Source organism: Symphalangus syndactylus, chromosome 11, assembly GCF_028878055.3.
Source record: "Symphalangus syndactylus isolate Jambi chromosome 11, NHGRI_mSymSyn1-v2.1_pri, whole genome shotgun sequence".
NCBI lineage: Eukaryota > Metazoa > Chordata > Mammalia > Primates > Hylobatidae > Symphalangus > Symphalangus syndactylus.
The window spans coordinates 84,440,614-84,460,729 of record NC_072433.2 but is presented as its reverse complement, the minus strand read 5'-3'; the positions used below and the strand labels follow the sequence as shown (position 1 = coordinate 84,460,729).

Here is a 20,116-nt window from a genome sequence, read left to right as displayed (position 1 = left end):
GAACAAGGGCAGGAAGATATGGAGGAGAGGGGCCAGGAAGGGGCAGCATCCCTGGGCACTGGACCCAGGACCCTGTGCAGACAGGGAGGTCTCCATCTGGGGCAGAAGGAGCAGCTCAGCTGGTATTCATGTGTGTTTTAATTAGCAGACACAAGTGGTTTTGCTTTTACTGAGGTGTCTGTGGGCTCTCAGAGTGCTTACTGTGCAGTGAACTTAGACAGAATGCCAAACTGGATCTCTGACAGAAAAGAAGAAAAACATTTCATTCTAACGGCAATTTTAGACATGAGAGAAGTGCTATTTGCTCTTCTAATAATCTGATAGCTTTAAAATTTACCAAATAATTTTAAGATGCCGAAAACCTGACTATGAGTCTCCTGATTTTCATAAGAGAACCTCTTCCCGAGCAAGCAGATGTAAAGACAGTTAATTAAAGTCAGCTTTTTTGTTTTAAGAGACAAAATATTATGTTGCCCAGGCTGGTCTCAAACTCTTGGGCTCAATCAATTCTCCTGCCTCAGCCTCCCAAGTTGCTAGGACTATAGGCACACACCACCGTGCCCAGCTAAAAGCTTTTTTGAATAGGCAGTAGGACATCTGTCTATGTTAAGTTTTCATAACTATTTTTTAAGACATGAAAGTTCCTTGATCATCTCGAGTTATTTTTCAATAATTTCAATAACCACAGGCTATTAATCCACAATAGATGTATCTCTGACAAAAAAAACCTGTAAATGAAATGCAAATAATTTCAGTGGAAACTTCTAATTGTAACCGCATTAGGAAAATGAAAATCTTCAGTATACTTATACACTTTAGCTTGCCCTTGATATGTCACAAAAGGCAAGGAAATTATGGTGCTGATAGTCTGAATGCTGTGCCCAGCCCTGGCCCTTGGATTTGGAAACCATGGGTGAGTTTTAATGTCAATATAACCTTATTGTCTATATTTCAAGGCATTTTTCTTGACTGAATTTATAAATTTAGGAGTATTGAACAGTTTCTGTAGTTTGTTCATTATATGTTTTATATTATCAAAAGACAAAATTATAATAAATTTAGTTTAACGATCTAGCTGACTTTTACTTGCAATTTTAGAATTGGGTAACACCTCCTTCTGTAAAACAGAATGAATGTTCTGATGAGCTGAGCAGAGGAAGTTGGCTTTAGGCAGAAAAGGGCTAAAGAAGGTAGAAACAGAGGACAAAAATGGATTTGTCATTTCATAGTTACTTGTCTTGTAAAGATTAAAGCAGAGGGGACTTCTTTATTATGCCGGCTAAAACTGGCTTGTTTGGGGATTTGGCTATTATCGCTCTCTTTGTCCTGATTTCAAGGAAGCTCAGATAAACAGCTTAGTTTCAGCATGGAGATCTAGAACTTCAGCATGAGTGACTCCATTTTGATTTGGTCTATTAGGCCTAATGCAGTAGCTCCGTCCAAACTAATGGCCTCCTATAAATGCTATTTAACTATATTTGTATATTTATTTTTTGGCTTAAAATTTTTAGAGTTAAATGGTTTTCTTTAAGATATAACATGGCCACATGATTCAAAACTCAGTAAGTTTTGCAAAATAATGTCACAAGAAGGTCTCCCTCTTTTACTCCTGTCCCCCAGACATTCCTCTGGCATTCCAGAGACAGCTAATGTTACCAGATCCTTTTGTATCTTACTAGAACTCTTCTAGGCATTTACAAGCAAACACGTATATAGCAATCTTCTTAATCAAGTAGTAGCACATGTTACACACTGTTGTGTTCCTTGCTTTTATTTTAACACGTCATAGAATTCTTTCTATTTAAACTTATGGAACGTTCTCATCCTTTCTTTATGACTGCAAAGTGTTCAGTAGTATGGATATATCATACTTTAGCCATTCGTCTAAAAGTGACTATTTAAGATGCTCTCAGTCTCGAGCAACTTTAAAAAAATGATACAATGTCAAACCTTGCCTATACACTATTTGTCAGATGTCCTGGTATATTTAAATAACTTCTTGTGTGTAGAACTCTTCAGTGTATTATTTTTAATGCTGAAAGACATTTGTCAAGTATTTAGTCATTTCATTACACAAGTAATGTAATGTAATGCTATGGATATAGCAAAGGAGGGAGAGAAGAATGTTCCAGAAGCCCTGGGACCCTGGGCTTGGGAAAGTCCCAAAGTGTTGTGACAATATTGTGTATTCTGTTTCCTGATATATTTGGGAATTAGAGTTATGCCCTGCTCAGCTCTCACCAATGCACATTTCTGCTTTGGGACCAATGATAGGTGTTTGGGTTTTGTAGGAGCTGATGACCATTTTCCAACTATTGCACTGGAATGGAAGCCTAAAAGCCCTTCGTGAAACAAAGTGTTCCCGACAGGTAAGATTTTCTAATCAAGTCTAAGTTCGTGTTATATGAACTCAGCAGGTGGCTCATCATCTTCCTAGGAGATTTCCTTTATTCGAATTTTTCCGAATATAAATTTGGTACCTTATTTATTAAGAGCAGAAGACATATGAAGAAATATATAGAACAGCCCCACTGAGTCAGGGACTAACCAAATATACACACTAAAAAGAACGTGGGCACAGGACTGATTTAGATACCTGTACTGAATGCAAACCGAAAGGATCATAAAGGCAGACAGCTTCTAAAGAAAATCCTGGATCTTACCCCATACACCTCCCCTGCCTCCTTGGAATGTGTGCCCTCTTGTACCTTCTGATGCAGAAACTTGAAAATGCACTGCTTCTGAAACCTCGTCACTGGAGAGTGGCCAAGTTGGTGGTAGAAGAAGAGTATTTCCCACTCCTGCCAAAAGTCCCCAATAAACAACAGAAATGATTATAAAGTCTGACAAGCTGGCATTTAATCACTCTCATTTTTTTGGTTTAGAAGTTTCTTCTTTATTTTTCAGAGACAAGGTCTCACTATTTCTTTGTTACTTATGAGAAGCACCCTTCCCCCTTTTTTAATAACTAATGTAAACCCCCTCCTGTGTATTTAATGGTTTTCACCTGTTGTTCTCCAAGATTTATCCTTCCTCTACCCACCGTTAGAATGTGAAAGATGGTAGTTTATTTCTGAGAATTTCCTAATAGGAATTTGTGTGAGGAAGAAAGCCTCTAGGAGTCAGCAAGGTAAGGGTGGGTGAAAGGAGCTTTCCATGCACTGCACCCCCTAGTTTTTAGTTGTTCTTTGCTTAGAGAGTCTAGGTTTCAGTTGTCAAAGATGGAAAAGACATGAGTAGCTGATAATGTCTTTGGTTTTGTTTTTTTTCCTTTTCCTTTGATTTTACAAAAGGCCTTTGAAATATGCTGGTTGGGTTATAAACACTTTTCCATGATTGTTTTTAATTTGTTAAGGTCATAAATGCATACCATATGTTCTTGAAAACAAAAATAAGCAATGCATTCACTCCACATGATCAACTCTACGTATGATGTTATTATGTATTGACAAATTTTTCACACAAGAATTGACAGGCAGTAACTAATTTTTAATTGTTTGTAAAAGTAAAAGACAATGGACCATGAAGGTATCATTATGATATCAATAGTGGAGATGTCTACCTTCCATCATACATCTGAACTCCCTTCTGTATTTACTGTGAGAGAGTTGGCCCGTCTCCCTTGTGCTAATACCACAGCTGATTCTCCTGGTTTGTAAATGATACTCTGAGATGCCCTTAACTAAGAGCTTCCTGCTTTCTTCAGTGGATTTGACCGAACCCCATTCTGCCCAAGACCCTCTGTAGAGCTACTTCCCTCTCTTTATCTTTCCAAAGGAAATAATGCTGGGCAACAGGGTTCAATGAATAAATGAGGTCATATTCATACCAATTGTAGGAATGTATTTTCAGTGAATGGCTTGTATTTCTAGAGATGGCAGAGCTATGTTTGGTGAACATTATTGAGTCATTCCTGGTGGTGTGTTTTGACTCAACCTGGAGTTGTGTGCTTTGCTAGGCCAACTTAGCCCTTCATTTCCTTTATAGAACTAAACCAGTGGGTTTTGGTTTCAGTTTTTGAACATGAGAGAGATGGGGTTGTTGATAAAACCCTAATGATATGGGAAGCGGGAGGAGGCGTGTGGATGGGTGCCTTTGTTGCTCTTTATTGACACCCTGGACTTTGTTTCTTGGCCCCCAGGAAGTCATCTCCTACTATTCTCAGTATTCTCTAGATGAAAAGATGCGCAGCCACATGGCCCTGGACTGGATCATGAAGGAGCAGGAGTCACCAGGAATTGTCTCTCAAGAGCTACGAATGGCCCTGAGGCAGTTGGAGGAAGCCAGGAAAGCAGGACAAGAACTACGGTTTTACAAAGAAAAGAAAGAAATCTTGAGCTTAGCCCTGACTCAGATCTGCAGTGACCCTGACACTTCGTCACCCAGTGATGATCAGCTAAGCCTTGCGGCCCTATGTGGCTATCACTAGCAAGGCCAAGCCCCGGGGAACCCTCAGTGATGGCAGAGGCCAGACTCTAACATCAGGAATCTCAGTGCAGAGGTCCTCAGAGGCTCTAGCATCTCTAGCTACTACCTGAAGGCTCTCCTAACCCTCTCCACACATTCCATTTACAGAGTATGAGAGTTGTAGGACCCTTACAAGACCCAGCAAGCCACTCGATGCATTTTTTCCATCACATTCTCAATAGTTCCAGCTCAGGATAAAAGGATAGACACAAAATTGTTTGAAAAACATTTTCCAGGCCTGGCTCCAACCTAAAGCCTGACTGACATGTGCCTTGCTAGATTATACATGTTGTTTCAAAGAATAGTCCAATATAGCATTCCCCAAAAGAACAGCAGCCAGAACTAGGTGAAGTAGTATGATAGCAGTTTTTAAAAATACTTAGGATTAAATAAATAATATGGATTGTTTTAAAAAATATCCAAGGATCAGAGTCCCTTTCTAAGCTTTGTAAGCTAAGCAATAGTTTATGTCCTACTAGATACACTGCAAAGCTACAGTGGGGATTTTATCTGGACATCCCACCATCAAAGATCTTGAAATAGTAATAGTATGAAAATACTAGATAAAATTAATATTTAAAATGTTTTTGTAACAATAATTTTTTAAAACCCACTCTCTTCCATATACGGGGATAAATATCACCTAGAAAAGTAGCCTCACTCTTATTCCTCAAGAATTAATATCCAATTTTTACGAGTCTTGCAATCAATTTTGTTCGTTTTTAATTTGCAAATAGATAACCTGAACTAATTTGTTCTTGTTTTTTGCCACTGCAAACATATATCTACAGAGAGAAAAATTAATGGCATTTTAAAGTTTAAAACATTTTGAAAAATTATTAGCATGTAACAAAGAATGCTTGTATATGATTAGTTTCACCAGCATCTGAGAGAAGGACTCTTTAGCTCTGTTTGTTGTTCAAGAACATAAGCAACCGGTAGCTCAAATGTAGTATCATTATTAAGTTTAAGTCACTGGAATCTTCTTTAAAGGAGGGATAAGACATTGCCATCTCTATTTGACTCACCTATATGGGTCAATCAACTGATTAGAAAATCAAAAAACAATACAAACTTTTTTTTTTTTTTTTTTTTTTTAGTAGAGATGGGATTTCATCATGTTGCCCAGGCTGGTCTTGAACTCCTGGGCTCAAGCCATCTGCCTGCCTCCGCTTCCCAAAGTGCTGAGATTACAGATGTGAGCCACCATGCCTGGCCTAAACTAATTTTTAGATAGTTCCTGGTCACTCAAATTTAAGAATGTCAGCAATGTCAATTTTAAATGCTCATAGGTATTTCCATATCTATAACATGAAAATGATTATTCTGCATTTTATTCAGTAGTCCAAATTAAAGAAAATATTTTTCTCAATTTAAAATAACTTCTTTTTCTTTTGTTTATGCAAGTGCATACATGCCTCACTGAAAGCAAAACCATTATAATTACATTAAAGTTTATAAAATACGATATTTTAACCTCATATCTAATAAGTATGTACAAAGGTAACCATCACTCCTTAAATCCACATGAAAACTACTGTAACTGATCATGTATTTTGGAATTAGACTTGATAATAAAAGATTATCATGTATCACATATCTCACACCAGGGGAACAATTAGCTACGTAATTGTCATACTTTAATATCTTTTAAAGGTAATAGTAATTTTCAACACATTTTATTTTAAAATATTATTTTAACAAAAGTTACATTCCTCTCCACAATGAGGCTAAATGTCACCTAAGAAAGAACTTTATTCCCTTATATTCCTGAAAAGAAATCAGAATTAACATTTTTATGTTGAATAAATTTTAAAATTTAGGAAATGTTCTATTTAAAGTTAATTTCTTTCTTAAAGCCATTACTGTTTACATTGTCATTTCCAAAGAGCCACAATTTCCCACCTTGGATGCGATTAAAGTTAGGCACACCTTTACTGCATTAGCATAAGCCTTTGACAATGACTTCCTCAAACTGACACCATCTTAATTAGATGCAGGGACAGGGATCAGATGGGACAATATCAAATTTACTTTGTGCCCTACAAGTTAAAAACTGCACCCATTCTGTAAATGGAATATAGAGTTTCTCCCTTGGCCACTGTCAGTTTTTCCTGACTGGCCAAAACTGCCCATTCTTCCTGGAATGATATGAAAACTTCAGCAAAATAAATAAGTCAGAATCTTTGCTGGTCCCGGTCCCTTTAATGCTCATTTGATAGTAAATCAATTTCAGCTGAGACATAAGGGCTGTCAGTATATCATATAGATATCTTTAACTATAGCCTAGAGAAAAGAGGATTGAAAGACAAAGCAGATTTTTTTTTTTCCTTTTCTATATCTTGTTCTGAACAACACACAGTGATAAAGGGGTCTAGAGTGGAAGATTCCCTATTTAAACACATGAAGCTCTGGGTCCTAGCCTTTTTTGGTTATAAACCCTTTGAGAATCTGATAAAAGCTATGGATCATCTCCTAGGAAAATAGAACAAAACATATATATTCACATTACACAGTTCCAGAGTACATGGACCCCCCAAAGTCCGGGGATTGCCCTAGGGGATCCTTAGATTCTTGTTTAGAACTGTTGATTTTGAACACAACATATACGGTCAAACTTTACATCAGGGATCCAACATAACTCAGACATAGCCCAGGTAGCCTGTTTCTAACACAACTGTCATAATCCTGAAATCCAAAATTGCACTGTATTTGACATGAGATAGTTTAATTTCCACAAAATCCAAATTTACCATATTATTGTTTTTAAAAAAGCAGTTTAGAGCAAACTGTCACTAAACTTGGGTGAATGGGTCAGAAAGTACAGATTTAATAAAGTCGTACCTCTAATGTTCAGAATTTGGTTGTCTATTTGTTCAAAAGCTATAGTTCACTCCTATTTTTGCTGTTAAATTTATTTACCTATTTCTAGAAAAGGAAAAGAATTAAACCATAGATATTCCTGAAATGCTATACCTATATCAACTATGAATCTGATCAGTTAAGTCTCAGGAAAAAGAGAATCAAAAGCATAAAGGTTTAACACTTTTCTCTTTCTTTAGAGAAGGTTTTCAAAGCCAGAGGTATTGTTGCAGTTGATTTTATCTCTAGCCAAGATGCTTTAGAGAATTCTGAGTTTTATCATGCCACGCCTTTCTTTTTATCCAAAGGACGAAAGAAGCCGGACTAAGAATATTTTTATAATATATTCGAAGGTAAACATTAGTTAAGATGTTATCTCATATATTGTTGATTTTTTTGTTTGTTTTGCCTTACAGAAATGCAAATATCAAGATTTATTCTATAGTGTCCATCCTTAAAGGCTAACATTGTTTTTAGCCAAGGCGCTAGGAAAATGAAAATCCTTCTCCTTATAACAGTGGTTCTCAATTTTGGCTGCACATTAGAAATACCCAAGGAACTTTAAAAAACGCTAAATGTCCAGACTGTACTCAAACCAGTGAAATCAGACACTGGGAATGAAGCGCAGCCATCAGTATTTTCTAAAGCTTCCCAGGCAGTTCTAGCACACAGAAGGTTGATAACCACCGCTCTCTCCAGAGGTACTGGCTCAGAGGTCTATGCCTAACAAGTGGGAACTATTACTCCACTTGACCTTGGCCTCAAACTTAAATGTGGAGCTCTTCTGAGCTGCATAGGAGCACATTTTTTTGCTTGGATAAGAGGTCTCTCCTGGAACCCAGGACTAAACCAGGGCAAGTACACACACATGTGCATACATGTACAAACACCCCTCATCTGAGTAGGAGAGCCAGATTCTGCCCCAGGGTCCAAGCTCTCTTTCTCAAATATCTATCTGCACCAGAATCATATAGGTTACTTGTTTAAAAATACAACTTCCCAGGCTGCACCTTAGACCTTGCAACCAAATTCCAGGAGAGGGTCTGGATTATGTACCACTTCACCAGGTGTTTCTGATCACACTTCAGCTTGAGAGCTTCTGGGATAAAGCTACCTAACACATCCTTTACTGGGCAGCAGAGCCCTGGCTTCTACAGAGAGAGCACAGAAAGGAATAAAGGAGTGTGTGAAAGGTTGCCTCTCCACCCCTCCTGGAAGCTAGAGAAAAGAAGGGGCAAAAGGATGTGTTGCATTTACCTCCCAAATGAGCAGCACGCGCTCTTTGATCACTTTGGCCCCAGCATTTGGTATTACTTTTAATCCCTTTCCTAGAAACCATAAAAATATCTATCAGCTCGTGGTTAAAGTCACTTTTTAAAATCTAACTAAATCCCAGTAACACTTTCCTCCTTGGAGCAAGGTAGGTGGTGAAAAAGGCAAGCAGAAGCTTCTTTTGAGAGCTATTGATTCTCTAGTGTTGTTGGTTCCCAAGCAAAAGTCCCAGATTGCACCTATTTATAGGCACTTCCCAATTCTAGCCCCAACTGGGCTCCACAAGTCCATTTGTAAGTCAGTTAGTTCAACTGTGAGTATAATACATTTTTCTATAGGATCAAGGTCATAAATGGTGGTAAGTTTCCCAGACCAGCCTATACAGGCCATAAGGTGCCTAAAACATTGACTATGGGACATAATGCAGCTCTGGGTTGTGAGTGGGCAGAGGAAGGTAGCACAAGGAGCAGCTGTGAGTATAGGGCATCATATGGAAACACCTCCCTGGAGCGTAATTCTCAGTTTCAGACTGGTTCTCCAGACACTCCCTTTATTTTCTCTTTGTCCCCTCATAGATTTGCTTGCCAACGCCCCACCCACTCCCATGACCTATTGCCTTTTCTGATCATGGCTTCTTCTACTTTTGACTTGCTAAGGAAGAGATGTTTTTTTTCCTGCGTTTCCTACAAAACTTTTGAAAGTGTCTGAGTTAGTACCACTAGAAACAGGAACATTCGGGTGACCTGAAAATGGCAGCCACTAAGCCTCTTCTCAGAGCCTATTTTCACCAGGGCCTGCGGGAAAAGACAGGAGCATACAAGGCAAAACTGTGTGGGACTGGCCAGCCAAGGAGCCTGATCCAGTCCCCCAGACCTCTAAGGTTCCTGCTTCTCTGTTGTTGGCTTCACGTGATGTTGCCCCGTCCTGATTACAGCTAGCTACCCCATAGGCCAGCCAGTGATTCTGGGTAATCTGGCTCAAAACCACAAACTGGACCGATCAGTCTGTCCTCTCAGGGATCTGAACTAAAAAACACAGAAGGAATTGGCCAGTTGGAGTTGGCAGCTGAAGTGGGAACAGCCTGTCCATGAGAGCTGTGGTCTCTGCAGGTGGAAGGGATGAAGAAGCAGGAAGCATGAGTCAGCAAGTGAAGCTGATCAGTAGAAGGGGGAGAAGTTGCTTGGTGTAGAGAGCAGATGCAGAGAGAGGCAGAGACAGGAGATGATGAGGCCCAGGAGGGCGTGATGATGATGAGGAATCGCTGGCCTATGTGCCCTGCAATAACCTTTCCTCGGTTGCAAGGATCACATACCTCGCAACCAAAGAAATCTCACTGTATTAGCCCATTTTCACACTGCTGATAAAGACATACCTGAAACTGGGCAATTTACAAAAGAAAGAGGTTTAATGGACTTACCGTTCCACGTGGCTGGGGAGGCCTCATAATCATGGTGGAAGGCAAGGAGGAACAAGTCACATCTTACACGGATGGCAGCAGGAAAAGAGAAAGAGCTTGCGCAGAGAAACTTCCATTTTTAAAACCATCAGCTCTTGGGAGACTTATTCGCTATCACAAGAACAGCAGGGGAAAGACCCGCCCCATGATTCAATTATCTCCCACAGGGTCCCTCCCACAACACCTGGGAATTATGGGAGCTACAAGATGAGCATTGGGTGGGGACACAGAGCCAAACCATATCATCCACCTTACTCATTTCAGAGCAAAGCCCCATTTTTTTATTCCAGTCTTTTAGCAACCTAAGAAAAGTGCAAAAAAGCTGACACGAGGAGGACCATCTTCAAGCGACAGAAATGCTGCTGAGAAAATTAGAGTTAGGACTGGTGCAGGGTTAACTTTCTCCTCATCCACTGCCCCTTCACTCCAATGTTAGGTGTCACGCTGGTCAGGAGTTCTCCCCAACTCTGAAATAAACACATGTATTATGTGCTAACCATACTGTCCTTGCTCCATACGTAGAAATTCCTGTTTTCTCACGTTCCACAGGAGATCTGACTACAGGGGAAAACATAACTCTATTTTTACAGAGATAGAATTCATAGCCTCAGCTATTTGTTGTCTTCTTCAAAAATTAATCACCTTGGGAAATAAATAACATGTTCTCACCACACTCAAGAGTGCTGTCTTTGCCAAAGACATTCCTGTCACTAACTCCTCCTTGAGAATGGCCCCTTGAGTCTGCGTGAGCAAAGGAAGAAAAGCAGTCTCTTCCAGGCTGAAAGATCTCAGCATCCTGAATGGACTAGTTCATCTCAGCATCTCGACTATTAGGCCCAGCATTTAGCAGGTGCTCAGTGTTGAGTAGAAATCTGTCATAAATGTCTTGATACCTTCCTTCTTCTCTTCTTAAGGAAGAACCTTACCTGGCTCTATTCTGCTGGTTTAGTCAGGACTCACTTGGTTGCAAGATTGAAGCCCAAATCAACCTGCTAGGCAAATAGGTTACTGGCTCATGATACAAAAGAGTCCCAGCATTGTTTCTGCTCCAAGTATATCTGGATCAAGGTGCAGAAATCAAGACTTAGTCTCATTATGTGGATATACACACATGTGCACATCCATGGGTCTCATCGCTCAGGTCTTAAATCTGCTTCCTTTTATGTTGGCTCCATTTTTAAGCAGGCTCTTTGTAGTAGCAAGTGGAAGCCAGTAGCTTCATGCTTATATCATAGCAGAGTGAGAAATTCTCCTCCCAACAGTTAAAATCCATGTACCAGAACTGAATGCCAGCATGCTGTTTCAGTCATGTGTCCATCCCTGAATCAATGACTACGGCCAGGCTCGTCACATGTCTGTGCTCTGGAACTAGTGGTCAAGTCAGCCTACCTGAACAACTTAGACCTGGTTGAGGAGCAGTCATTCAAGAAAGAAATGGGTTCAATTGCCAGGGGAAAATGTGGCCATTTCCCAAGGGATATTAAAAGCTATTTTCTCCTCGAGAGCCTTCAAAGACAGAATGAACAACAGAAGAAATACAGCCTCTCGGCCGGGCGCGGTGGCTCACGCTTGTAATCCCAGCACTTTGGGAGGCCGAGGCGGGCGGATCACGAGGTCAGGAGATCAAGACCACGGTGAAACCCCGTCTCTACTAAAAATGCAAAAAAAATCAGCCGGGCATGGTGGCAGGCGCCTGTAGTCCCAGCTACTCAGAGAGCCTGAGGCAGGAGAATGGCGTGAACCCGGGAGGCGGAGCTTGCAGTGAGCCGAGATCGCGCCACTGCACTCCAGCCTGGGTGACAGAGCCAGACTCCGTCTCAAAAAAAAAAAAAAAAAAAAAAAAAAAGAAAGAAATACAGCCTCTCCAAACACAAGTTGGGACAGAGGCTTCTGGGTAGACAAAAACAACAGATGTATACTATGAATACATTGTACCATTTCCAACAATCTAATCGATCCTCAAAGGACACACTTTGTCACCACTAACAGTGTTCAAAAGCCCCAGAGGGCATCCAAAAATGTTTCCAGACCAATCACACACTGGGATAAGCATACGGGTTCCCTGAGGACTCTCCTGAAGGAGACAGTGCTCATTTGTATGTAAGAGTTTTGTTGTGCAGAGAAACCTAATCACTCGCATTACTCTGCAGTCACACTTCATATATCTTCAGTGCTGATGAACTGTTGTTATGCAAGTGAGTCAGGAAATTTCCTCTGGTCTATTTCTAGCGGACCCTGGCTTCCATTAACAGTGGCTGCTAATACCTTAATAGGAAAGAAAACAGTTGATCCCAGCAAGTAAATACAGTTGTAGCGAAACTGGACAGTTCAACAGCCTGGATAGTTTGTTTATCCCCTCTTGCTACTAAGCCAGTTGCAAACCTTAACTATGACTCTACTCTGACCCATGAGTCGCGACTCAGGCAGTCATAAAATGATTTGGGGAACGATTTATTCTGAGGCAATCCACTGTGTATCTCTCAGATATTTCCTTATTTTCCTGTAGTGATTTTATAGATGATGTCTAAAAGTTAATAGGGAGTACTTGGCACAATCATGTTTTCACATGGAAATTTTTAAAACGCAAGTGACTCTGTGAGGTTCCAGATTGCCAGGTAAGTTAAAAAGTCATCCTGACACTATAATTAACTGAAACTAAAAAGGGGGAGATGCTTTACTTTGTCAGTTAATCTTTTCTCTCCAGTGAAATGGGAATTTTATTCATTTGCTTATTTATTTATTGTGGCTATTTGGATTAAAACAATTTTTTTTGGTCACAAAGCCACCAAAGCAAACAAATAAAAAATAGGGGAAGCAATTTTAATTCTCTTAAAAGCCAAAACACATTTGCTTCTGATGCCTCACATAAACATATTTGTTAAAGAGTAGGTTTACTAAAACAGATAATTTACATTAAGACAACTTTCCTTCATCCTGCCTTTAATCTAGAGCATTCTTATTGGCAACATGTTTTGCAACCTTTTTCTTTTTTTTCACAGACATCCAAGGAGAGTGTCTCCTTGTCCCGTTCACCAATTGTCTATGAAAAACCAAGGGGGCTTGGCTCTCACTCCACTGAAAAGAGGCTTCGACAGGCTGCATCTCACCACATGGGCAGCTTCGTCCCAGGCATTGCAGGTGTCACACACATTGACAGTAGGATTCACAGGATCTAAAATAAATGGCCTAAAAAGCAAGAAAATTAAAAACCAAAACTGTCGATTTCTAAAATCTATTTCTCTCTCTCTGTCTATATATCTGTGTGTGTATATATAATATATAATTATATATTATATTATATATTATATATTGGATATATATAACATATATATATTATATATATATATGTTATATATATGGCCCGGATGCTAAGCCCCTCACTGCCTGGGGCTGGTGGTGCCAGCCAGCCAGTCCGAGTGCGGGGCCGCGGAGCCCGTGCCCACCAGGAACTCACACTGTCACATGAGCACTGCCACCCTGCAGCCCTGGTTCCTGCCCGTGCCTCTCCCTTCATACCTCCCAGCAAGCAGAGGGAGCCGTCTCCAGTCTCGGCCAGCCCAGACCAGGGCTCCCACAGTGCAGTGATGGGCTGAATATATATATATTCAGTGTGAGTTCCTGGTGGGCACGGGCTCCGCGGCCCCGCACTCGGACTGGCTGGCTGGCACCACCAGCCCCAGGCAGTGAGGGGCTTAGCATCCGGGCCATATATATAACATATATATATATAATATATATGTTATATATATCCAATATATAATATATAATATTATAATATATAATTATATATTATATATATAATATATAATTATATATTATATATAATATATTATATATAATATATAATTATATATTATATATAATATATTATATATAATATATAATTATATATTATATATAATATATTATATATAATATATAATTATATATTATATATAATATATTATATATAATATATAATTATATATTATATATATAATATATAATTATATATTATAATATTATATATTATATATAATATATTATATATATAATATATAATATATTACTATATATTATATATAATATATGTAATATATGTTATATGTAATATATAATATATGTAATATATAATATGTTATATATATAATATATGTAATATGTATATCCCATCAATTGCCCAAGGGCTGAGGAGTACAGGCGCCTGGCACGGGACTGCCACAGGACAGCACTGGCAGGCAGCTCCACCCTTGGCCCTGGTGCAGGACCCACCAGGCGAAGCCAGCTGGGCTCCTGAGTTGGGTGGGGACTTGGAGAACTTTTATGTCTAGCCAGAGGATTGTATATGCACCAATCAGCACTCTGTGTCTAGCTCAAGGTTTGTAAACACACCAATCATCACTCTGTGTCTAGCTCAAGGTTTGTAAACGCACCAATCAGAGCTCTGTCTAGCTAATCTAATGGGGACTTGGAGAACTTTTATGTCTAGCTGCAGGATTGTGGATACACCAATCAGCACTCTGTGTCTAGCTCAAGGTTTGTAAACGCACCAATCAGCACCCTGTGTCTAGCTCAAGGTTTGTAAACACACCAATCAGTGCTCTGTGTCTAGTTAATCTGGTGGGGACTTGGAGAACTTTTATGTCTAGCTAGAGGATTGTAAATGCACCAATCAGCACTCTGTGTCTAGCGCAGGGATTGTAAATGCACCAATCAGCACCCTGTCAAAATGGACCAATCAGCAGGATGTGGGCGGGGCCAGATGAGGGAATAAAAGCAGGCTGCCCAGGCAACCCCCTCGGGTACCCTTTCACACTGTGGAAGCTTTGTTCTTTCGCTCTTTGCAATAAATCTTGCTGCTGCTCACTCTTTGGGTCTGCGCTGCCTTTATGAGCTGTAACATCGCGAAGGTCTGCAGCTTCACTCCTGAAGCCAGTGAGACCACAAACCCACCAGAAAGAAGAAACTCTGAACACGTCCACACATCAGAAGGAACAAACTCCGGACACACCATCTTTAACAACTGTAACACTCACCACAAGGGTCCACGGCTTCATTCTTGAAGTCAGTGAGTCCAAGAATCCACCAATTCCGGACACAGTTACACGGTTAGAAGAGCACACCAGGGTTCAGAGAAGGAACTTAGTTAAGGAAAGGAGTCTCTGCGAAGAAGAGAGGAAGTTCATGGAGGGCTAATCATACCTATCACGAAACAGAAGCTCCTGTTTCTGCCCCTCTAACTCTCCTCGTTTTTCCTTTTAACCTGAGCCATTTCTTCCCTAGATTCAACCTTCAATTTCCTTCTCATGTTGTTGTCTATTTACACATTCTATTCATTCTATTCAAGTTACTCTTAATTCACATTTGAGAATTAGAGCTTTGGGGAAGTAATCTAAGGAAATTGATTTTATGGTAATTAAGGTCTCCTCATTTACATGTACTCCCAATAAAGCTGTGCTTTGTTGCAGTCTCTTTCTTGGTAGCAGAGATGTATCTTATATCCAAAGAACACAAAAAAAAAGATGATTACTTTGTGTTTCTGGCTAACCTTTACAAAAATGAGGAATTTGGAATGATGGTGTCTGTGCCAGTGTAGTTCTGCATATTGACCCGAAAGTTTGAGGACTGCTCTCATTCCCTGCCCCGGGCTGAAGAACAGGGGCTGTGATTCCAGTCCCCAGATGTAACTGTGAGGAGCTCCCTCATGTAACAGGAGGGGATTCTCCAGAACCTAGGCACAGAATAAAGGGTTAGTACCTGGTTCAATTAACCCAGGGAAAAATTCAAGCTCAACAGGAATTCTACAGAAGAAAATTCCAGTTTTCAATCCCAGTACTTACCGAACCATGGTAAGATTTTTACCAATCAGATTGGAAAACTATAATTAGAATATCCATCATTGCACACCTGTAATCCCAGCACTCTGGGAGCCCCAGGCGGGCAGATCACAAGGTCAGGAGATTGAGGCCATCATAGCGAACAGGGTGAAACCCTGTCTTTACTAAAAATACAGAAAATTAGCCGGGTGAGGTGGTGGGCGCCTGTAGTCTCAGTTAGTCAGGAGGCTGAGGCATGAGAATGGCGTGAACCAAGGAGGCAGAACTTGCAGTGAGCCAAGATCACACCACTGCACTCCAGCCTGGGTGACGGAGCGAGACTCCATCTCAAAAAAAAAAAAAAAAAAAAAAAAAAAAAAAAAGAATATCCATCATTGGTGAGTCTGTGAGGAAATGGATCCTCCAACACTGTTGTTGAGAGTATCTTTTTTGAGTCTTTTTTGGAGCCAACTCTATTAAAATTGGATATGTTCTGTCCCTTTGGCCCAGCACTTTTCACCTCTGTGAATTCATCCTGGAAAACCACTGCTGTAAGTGCTCAAGATATGTCAAAAGAATGTTTTTATTTCATTGTTCATATGAATAAGCATTGGAATGTTCCTCATTAGGAAACTAGTTTCAGGATACATTTCTTCCTGTGCTGTCCAGTACAGTAGCTACTAACCACTTGAAATGAGGCTAGTCTGAATTGAGTACACATTGGATTTTGAAGATATGAAACAAAAGGTAAAAAATGTCATTAATTTTTATATTGATTGAATGTAGCAGTAATAATATTCTGGGTATACTGGCCTAAATATATTACTGGAATTAATTTCACCTTTTTAACCTTTTTAATGTAGCTATTAGAATACATAAAATTACATATGTGACTTGCATTTGAACCTTGCACTATATTTCTCTCAGACAGCACTGATCTGTACTATGCAGTCACTAAAAGAAACTAGATCTCTATATAGAGATACAAAAATAAAATATCCATTATAGATTAAGTGAAAAAGAATTTTAAAAGGAATACATGAAGTACAAATCCAGGTTTTTTTGTTTTTTAAAAAATTAGGCATATAAAAAATAAATTTGTAGGAATATACTCAAAACATTATTGAGAAGGTGGGGATTGGGAGTCAAGAAGGAAGCTTTTTCTAAGCTAAGTAGATTTTTTTTTAAGAGCGAAAGATAGAGATACATTTGCAGAAATTTCTGTCTACTCAAAACAATTCATAGTCCCTATTCTTTCAATGTTGCACTTTTCCTTGTGGTCTCTATGTTGCAGAGAGAGTTGTTTCTCAGAGATGTTTGCTTAATACAAATAACCTTCCCCTCTGTATCACAGAAGGGAAATAAGGACTAGTCCCCAGAGAACAAGCAGGCAGTCTTCAGAGAGGGATCCCCAGTAACTTACAAGGGGTGACAGAGTCATTCTGTCAGGAGTCAACGACTCTCCCCGCCCATCGAGTCAGCAGTAATCAGGTATAATCAGGTGAAGAGGAGAGGTAGTATAACCAGCTGGACAACATAGGCAATAGGAAAGTGTGAAAATGAAAGAGATTTCCTACCAGAGGATCCACAGAAAGGTTGTACCAGTCAAATGCAGTCTTGTGCTTCTCTTTTGAGATGGGGGTACCCTACATGGGTTTGCAGTTTTCACATAAAAATTGGATTGATACCAAATATTTGTGCCATTTATGTACACCAGGAAAAAATTAAATTAAAGCTGATGATTAAAAACAAACTCAAGGGAGGAAAAAAAAATTGAAAACCAACATATAGTTTCAGGATTTCCTGTTGGTTGATTTCCAAATATGCGTTTTACTGACTTGGCATTCACTGGCCACAGAAATCACTTTTGATGATATTGTAAGGGTAGAAAAGGTTTTCCTCAACCATCTTAGGGTCCCTAGCTGGTTCTGAAAAAAAAAGTCAAACTAATAAAGATAGGTCAATAGGAGAAAAACACACAAATTTATTTATTTATTTACCTTAATTACTATGAAGTCAGTTTCCTTTGATTACTTCTCCAAAGCTCTAATTCTGAAATGTGAATAAAGAGTAATTTGACACAAGAGCCTTTATAAGGAAACGAAGATCCAAAGACAATGTTGAAGCTGTTTTTTTATAGTAGGCTTAATAAACGTTAACCTATTTTACTTCACATTTAATAGCATGTTTACATATATATCGACATAGCTCTGACTTGTGTCCATATTACTTTGTATTCTATTTTAATCATTTAACATTATTTCTTGCACACATCTTTCTATGTGTTACCATGTTTCCAAAACTTGTCTTGAATAGTATTTCATCAGTGAGTTTAATTGCTCTTCAGGGAAATTTTTGTTTTTCCCAGTTTTCATTACCTTTAATATTAGGTTGGTGCAAAAGTAATTGCAGTTTTGGCCACTATTTTTATGCACTTTTCTGAACCTACTTTTCAAAACAATTATTTTTAATTTTCATGGGTACATAGTAGGTGTATATACATACATATATATATATATATATATATATATATGGGGTAAATGGGATATTTTGATACAGGCATACAATGTATAATAATCACATCAGGGTAAATGGGGCATCCATGAGCTCAAGGCTGAAACTACTTTTTTACAATTTTTTTTTTGTCTGATTTGTTTTCTCCAATGATAGCTCTTCTGGGTAGTTCCAAACTCTCTTTTTAAATCTTTGAGTTCTTTTGTTTATGATATATATATGTCATGAAATAAAATGCTGCCTAGGCTAGAGTAAAGTGGCACAGGCGTGGCAGCCTTGAACTCCTGACCTCAAGCAATCCTCCCATCTCAGCCTCCCAAGTAGCTGGGACTACAGGTGGGCATCACTGCACCCTGCTCTAGGACATACTTTTAATATAAATGACCTCAATTTCTTGTTTGATACCAAATAAGCAAACATTTTCTGGAGTGGAATTAAGTTGACAAATTGTTTGAATATTTAAAAATTCTTAACATACAATAAATACTTAATACATATTACTAGATAATTCTTCAAAAATGGAAAACCAATTAGAGGACAGTAACATATGTGGCCCAGTTTCCCCACAACGTCACCTTTCTTAAGTGTTAGAATTATTGTTATCGTTATTTTAACAGGTAAGTTTCTTCTTGAAGATCTATAAATGCTCTCCACCACACACACACACACACAAAATTTAAGAAATGTTTCAAAACCACACCTGTCATCTGACCAAAGATCTACGCAAGCAAGAAGCTTTGTTTCTTTGTCCTTCTGTTTTTCTATTTTCACTAGTAAGTTGTTATTCAAACAAATGAGGAAGATACACAGAATATTTAGAGATGCTTAGAGATAGGAGCCAATTATATAGAAGTAGTGTATGTTTTTACAAAGTGACTAACGTTAATATCAATGTTAAGCACAAAAATATACAAAGAGTAAACAGAGGGTGTCATTCAGATTAACAAATAAAGATTATTAGCAACTTTATACAAAGACAAAGAAGACATAGTCCTTGTAGAAAATGGCTCTATATAAATGTGTTATAATAAATCCCCATCTCTATTTCTGCCAAATGAAGAATTCATACAAATTTATTCAAATTTTCTGTTTATCAAATTTATCTCAAAATATTGAAACTAGTCCCTGTGTCTCCCTCATATCCCTTCGTCATTGCTAGATTTTGTTGTAACCAAAGGGGAGGAAAGACACTACAATAGTGTTACAAGAAAAACTTTAGCCGAAATAAATTTAAAGGTGTTTAACTAAGCAATGAACGATTTGCAAATCGGACAGCCTCCAGAATCATAGCAGATTCAGGGAGACTCCAGGGATGTCTTGTGGTCAGAAGAAATTTGTAGAAAAAAAAGGCAAGTGATGTACAGAAATTGGAAGTGAGGCACAGAAACAGCTGGATTAGTTACAGGTTGGCGTTTGCCTCATTTAAACCAGTTTGAACACTCCAGCAGTGTATGAGTGGTTGAAGTATGGCTGCTGTGATTGGACAGGACTCAGCAATTGTCACAGACACATATTCCTAAGTTAGATTTTCAATCTTGTCTAGCTATTAAATTAGGTTGCCATTGGTCCACAAGGACTCAAATATACAAGTATGGAGTCCTTCTCAGGCCACATTTAGTTCGCTTTAACAATAGGCACATGCTGGTCATCCCGTGGAAGGCCACCCTGCCTCTGGTAGAACAGCTATAGCAGAAGAAGAACTTAAGCACAAACATTAAACGGCCCATTCAAATAGTGCTGAGAGTTTCTC

The 20,116-nt window shown here is 39.0% G+C and overlaps 1 protein-coding gene and 1 long non-coding RNA gene across 2 annotated transcripts in view; one reads left to right on the top strand and one right to left on the bottom strand.

The window, feature by feature from the left end:
* The window catches only part of LIX1 (limb and CNS expressed 1), a 51,753-nt gene extending 45,123 nt beyond the window's left edge, over nt 1-6,630 (top strand). Inside the window, exons 5-6 of the mRNA XM_055298212.2 lie at nt 2,292-2,369; nt 4,142-6,630. Coding sequence (XP_055154187.1) covers nt 2,292-2,369; nt 4,142-4,429 — 366 coding nt within the window. The 3' untranslated portion in view covers nt 4,430-6,630. The remainder of the gene's footprint in view (nt 1-2,291; nt 2,370-4,141) is intronic.
* LOC134731748 (uncharacterized) overlaps nt 1-20,116 on the bottom strand; it is a 29,827-nt gene that overhangs the window by 4,211 nt on the left and 5,500 nt on the right. The window contains exon 2 of the long non-coding RNA XR_010114306.1: nt 202-238. This is a non-coding gene — a long non-coding RNA (uncharacterized lncRNA). The remainder of the gene's footprint in view (nt 1-201; nt 239-20,116) is intronic.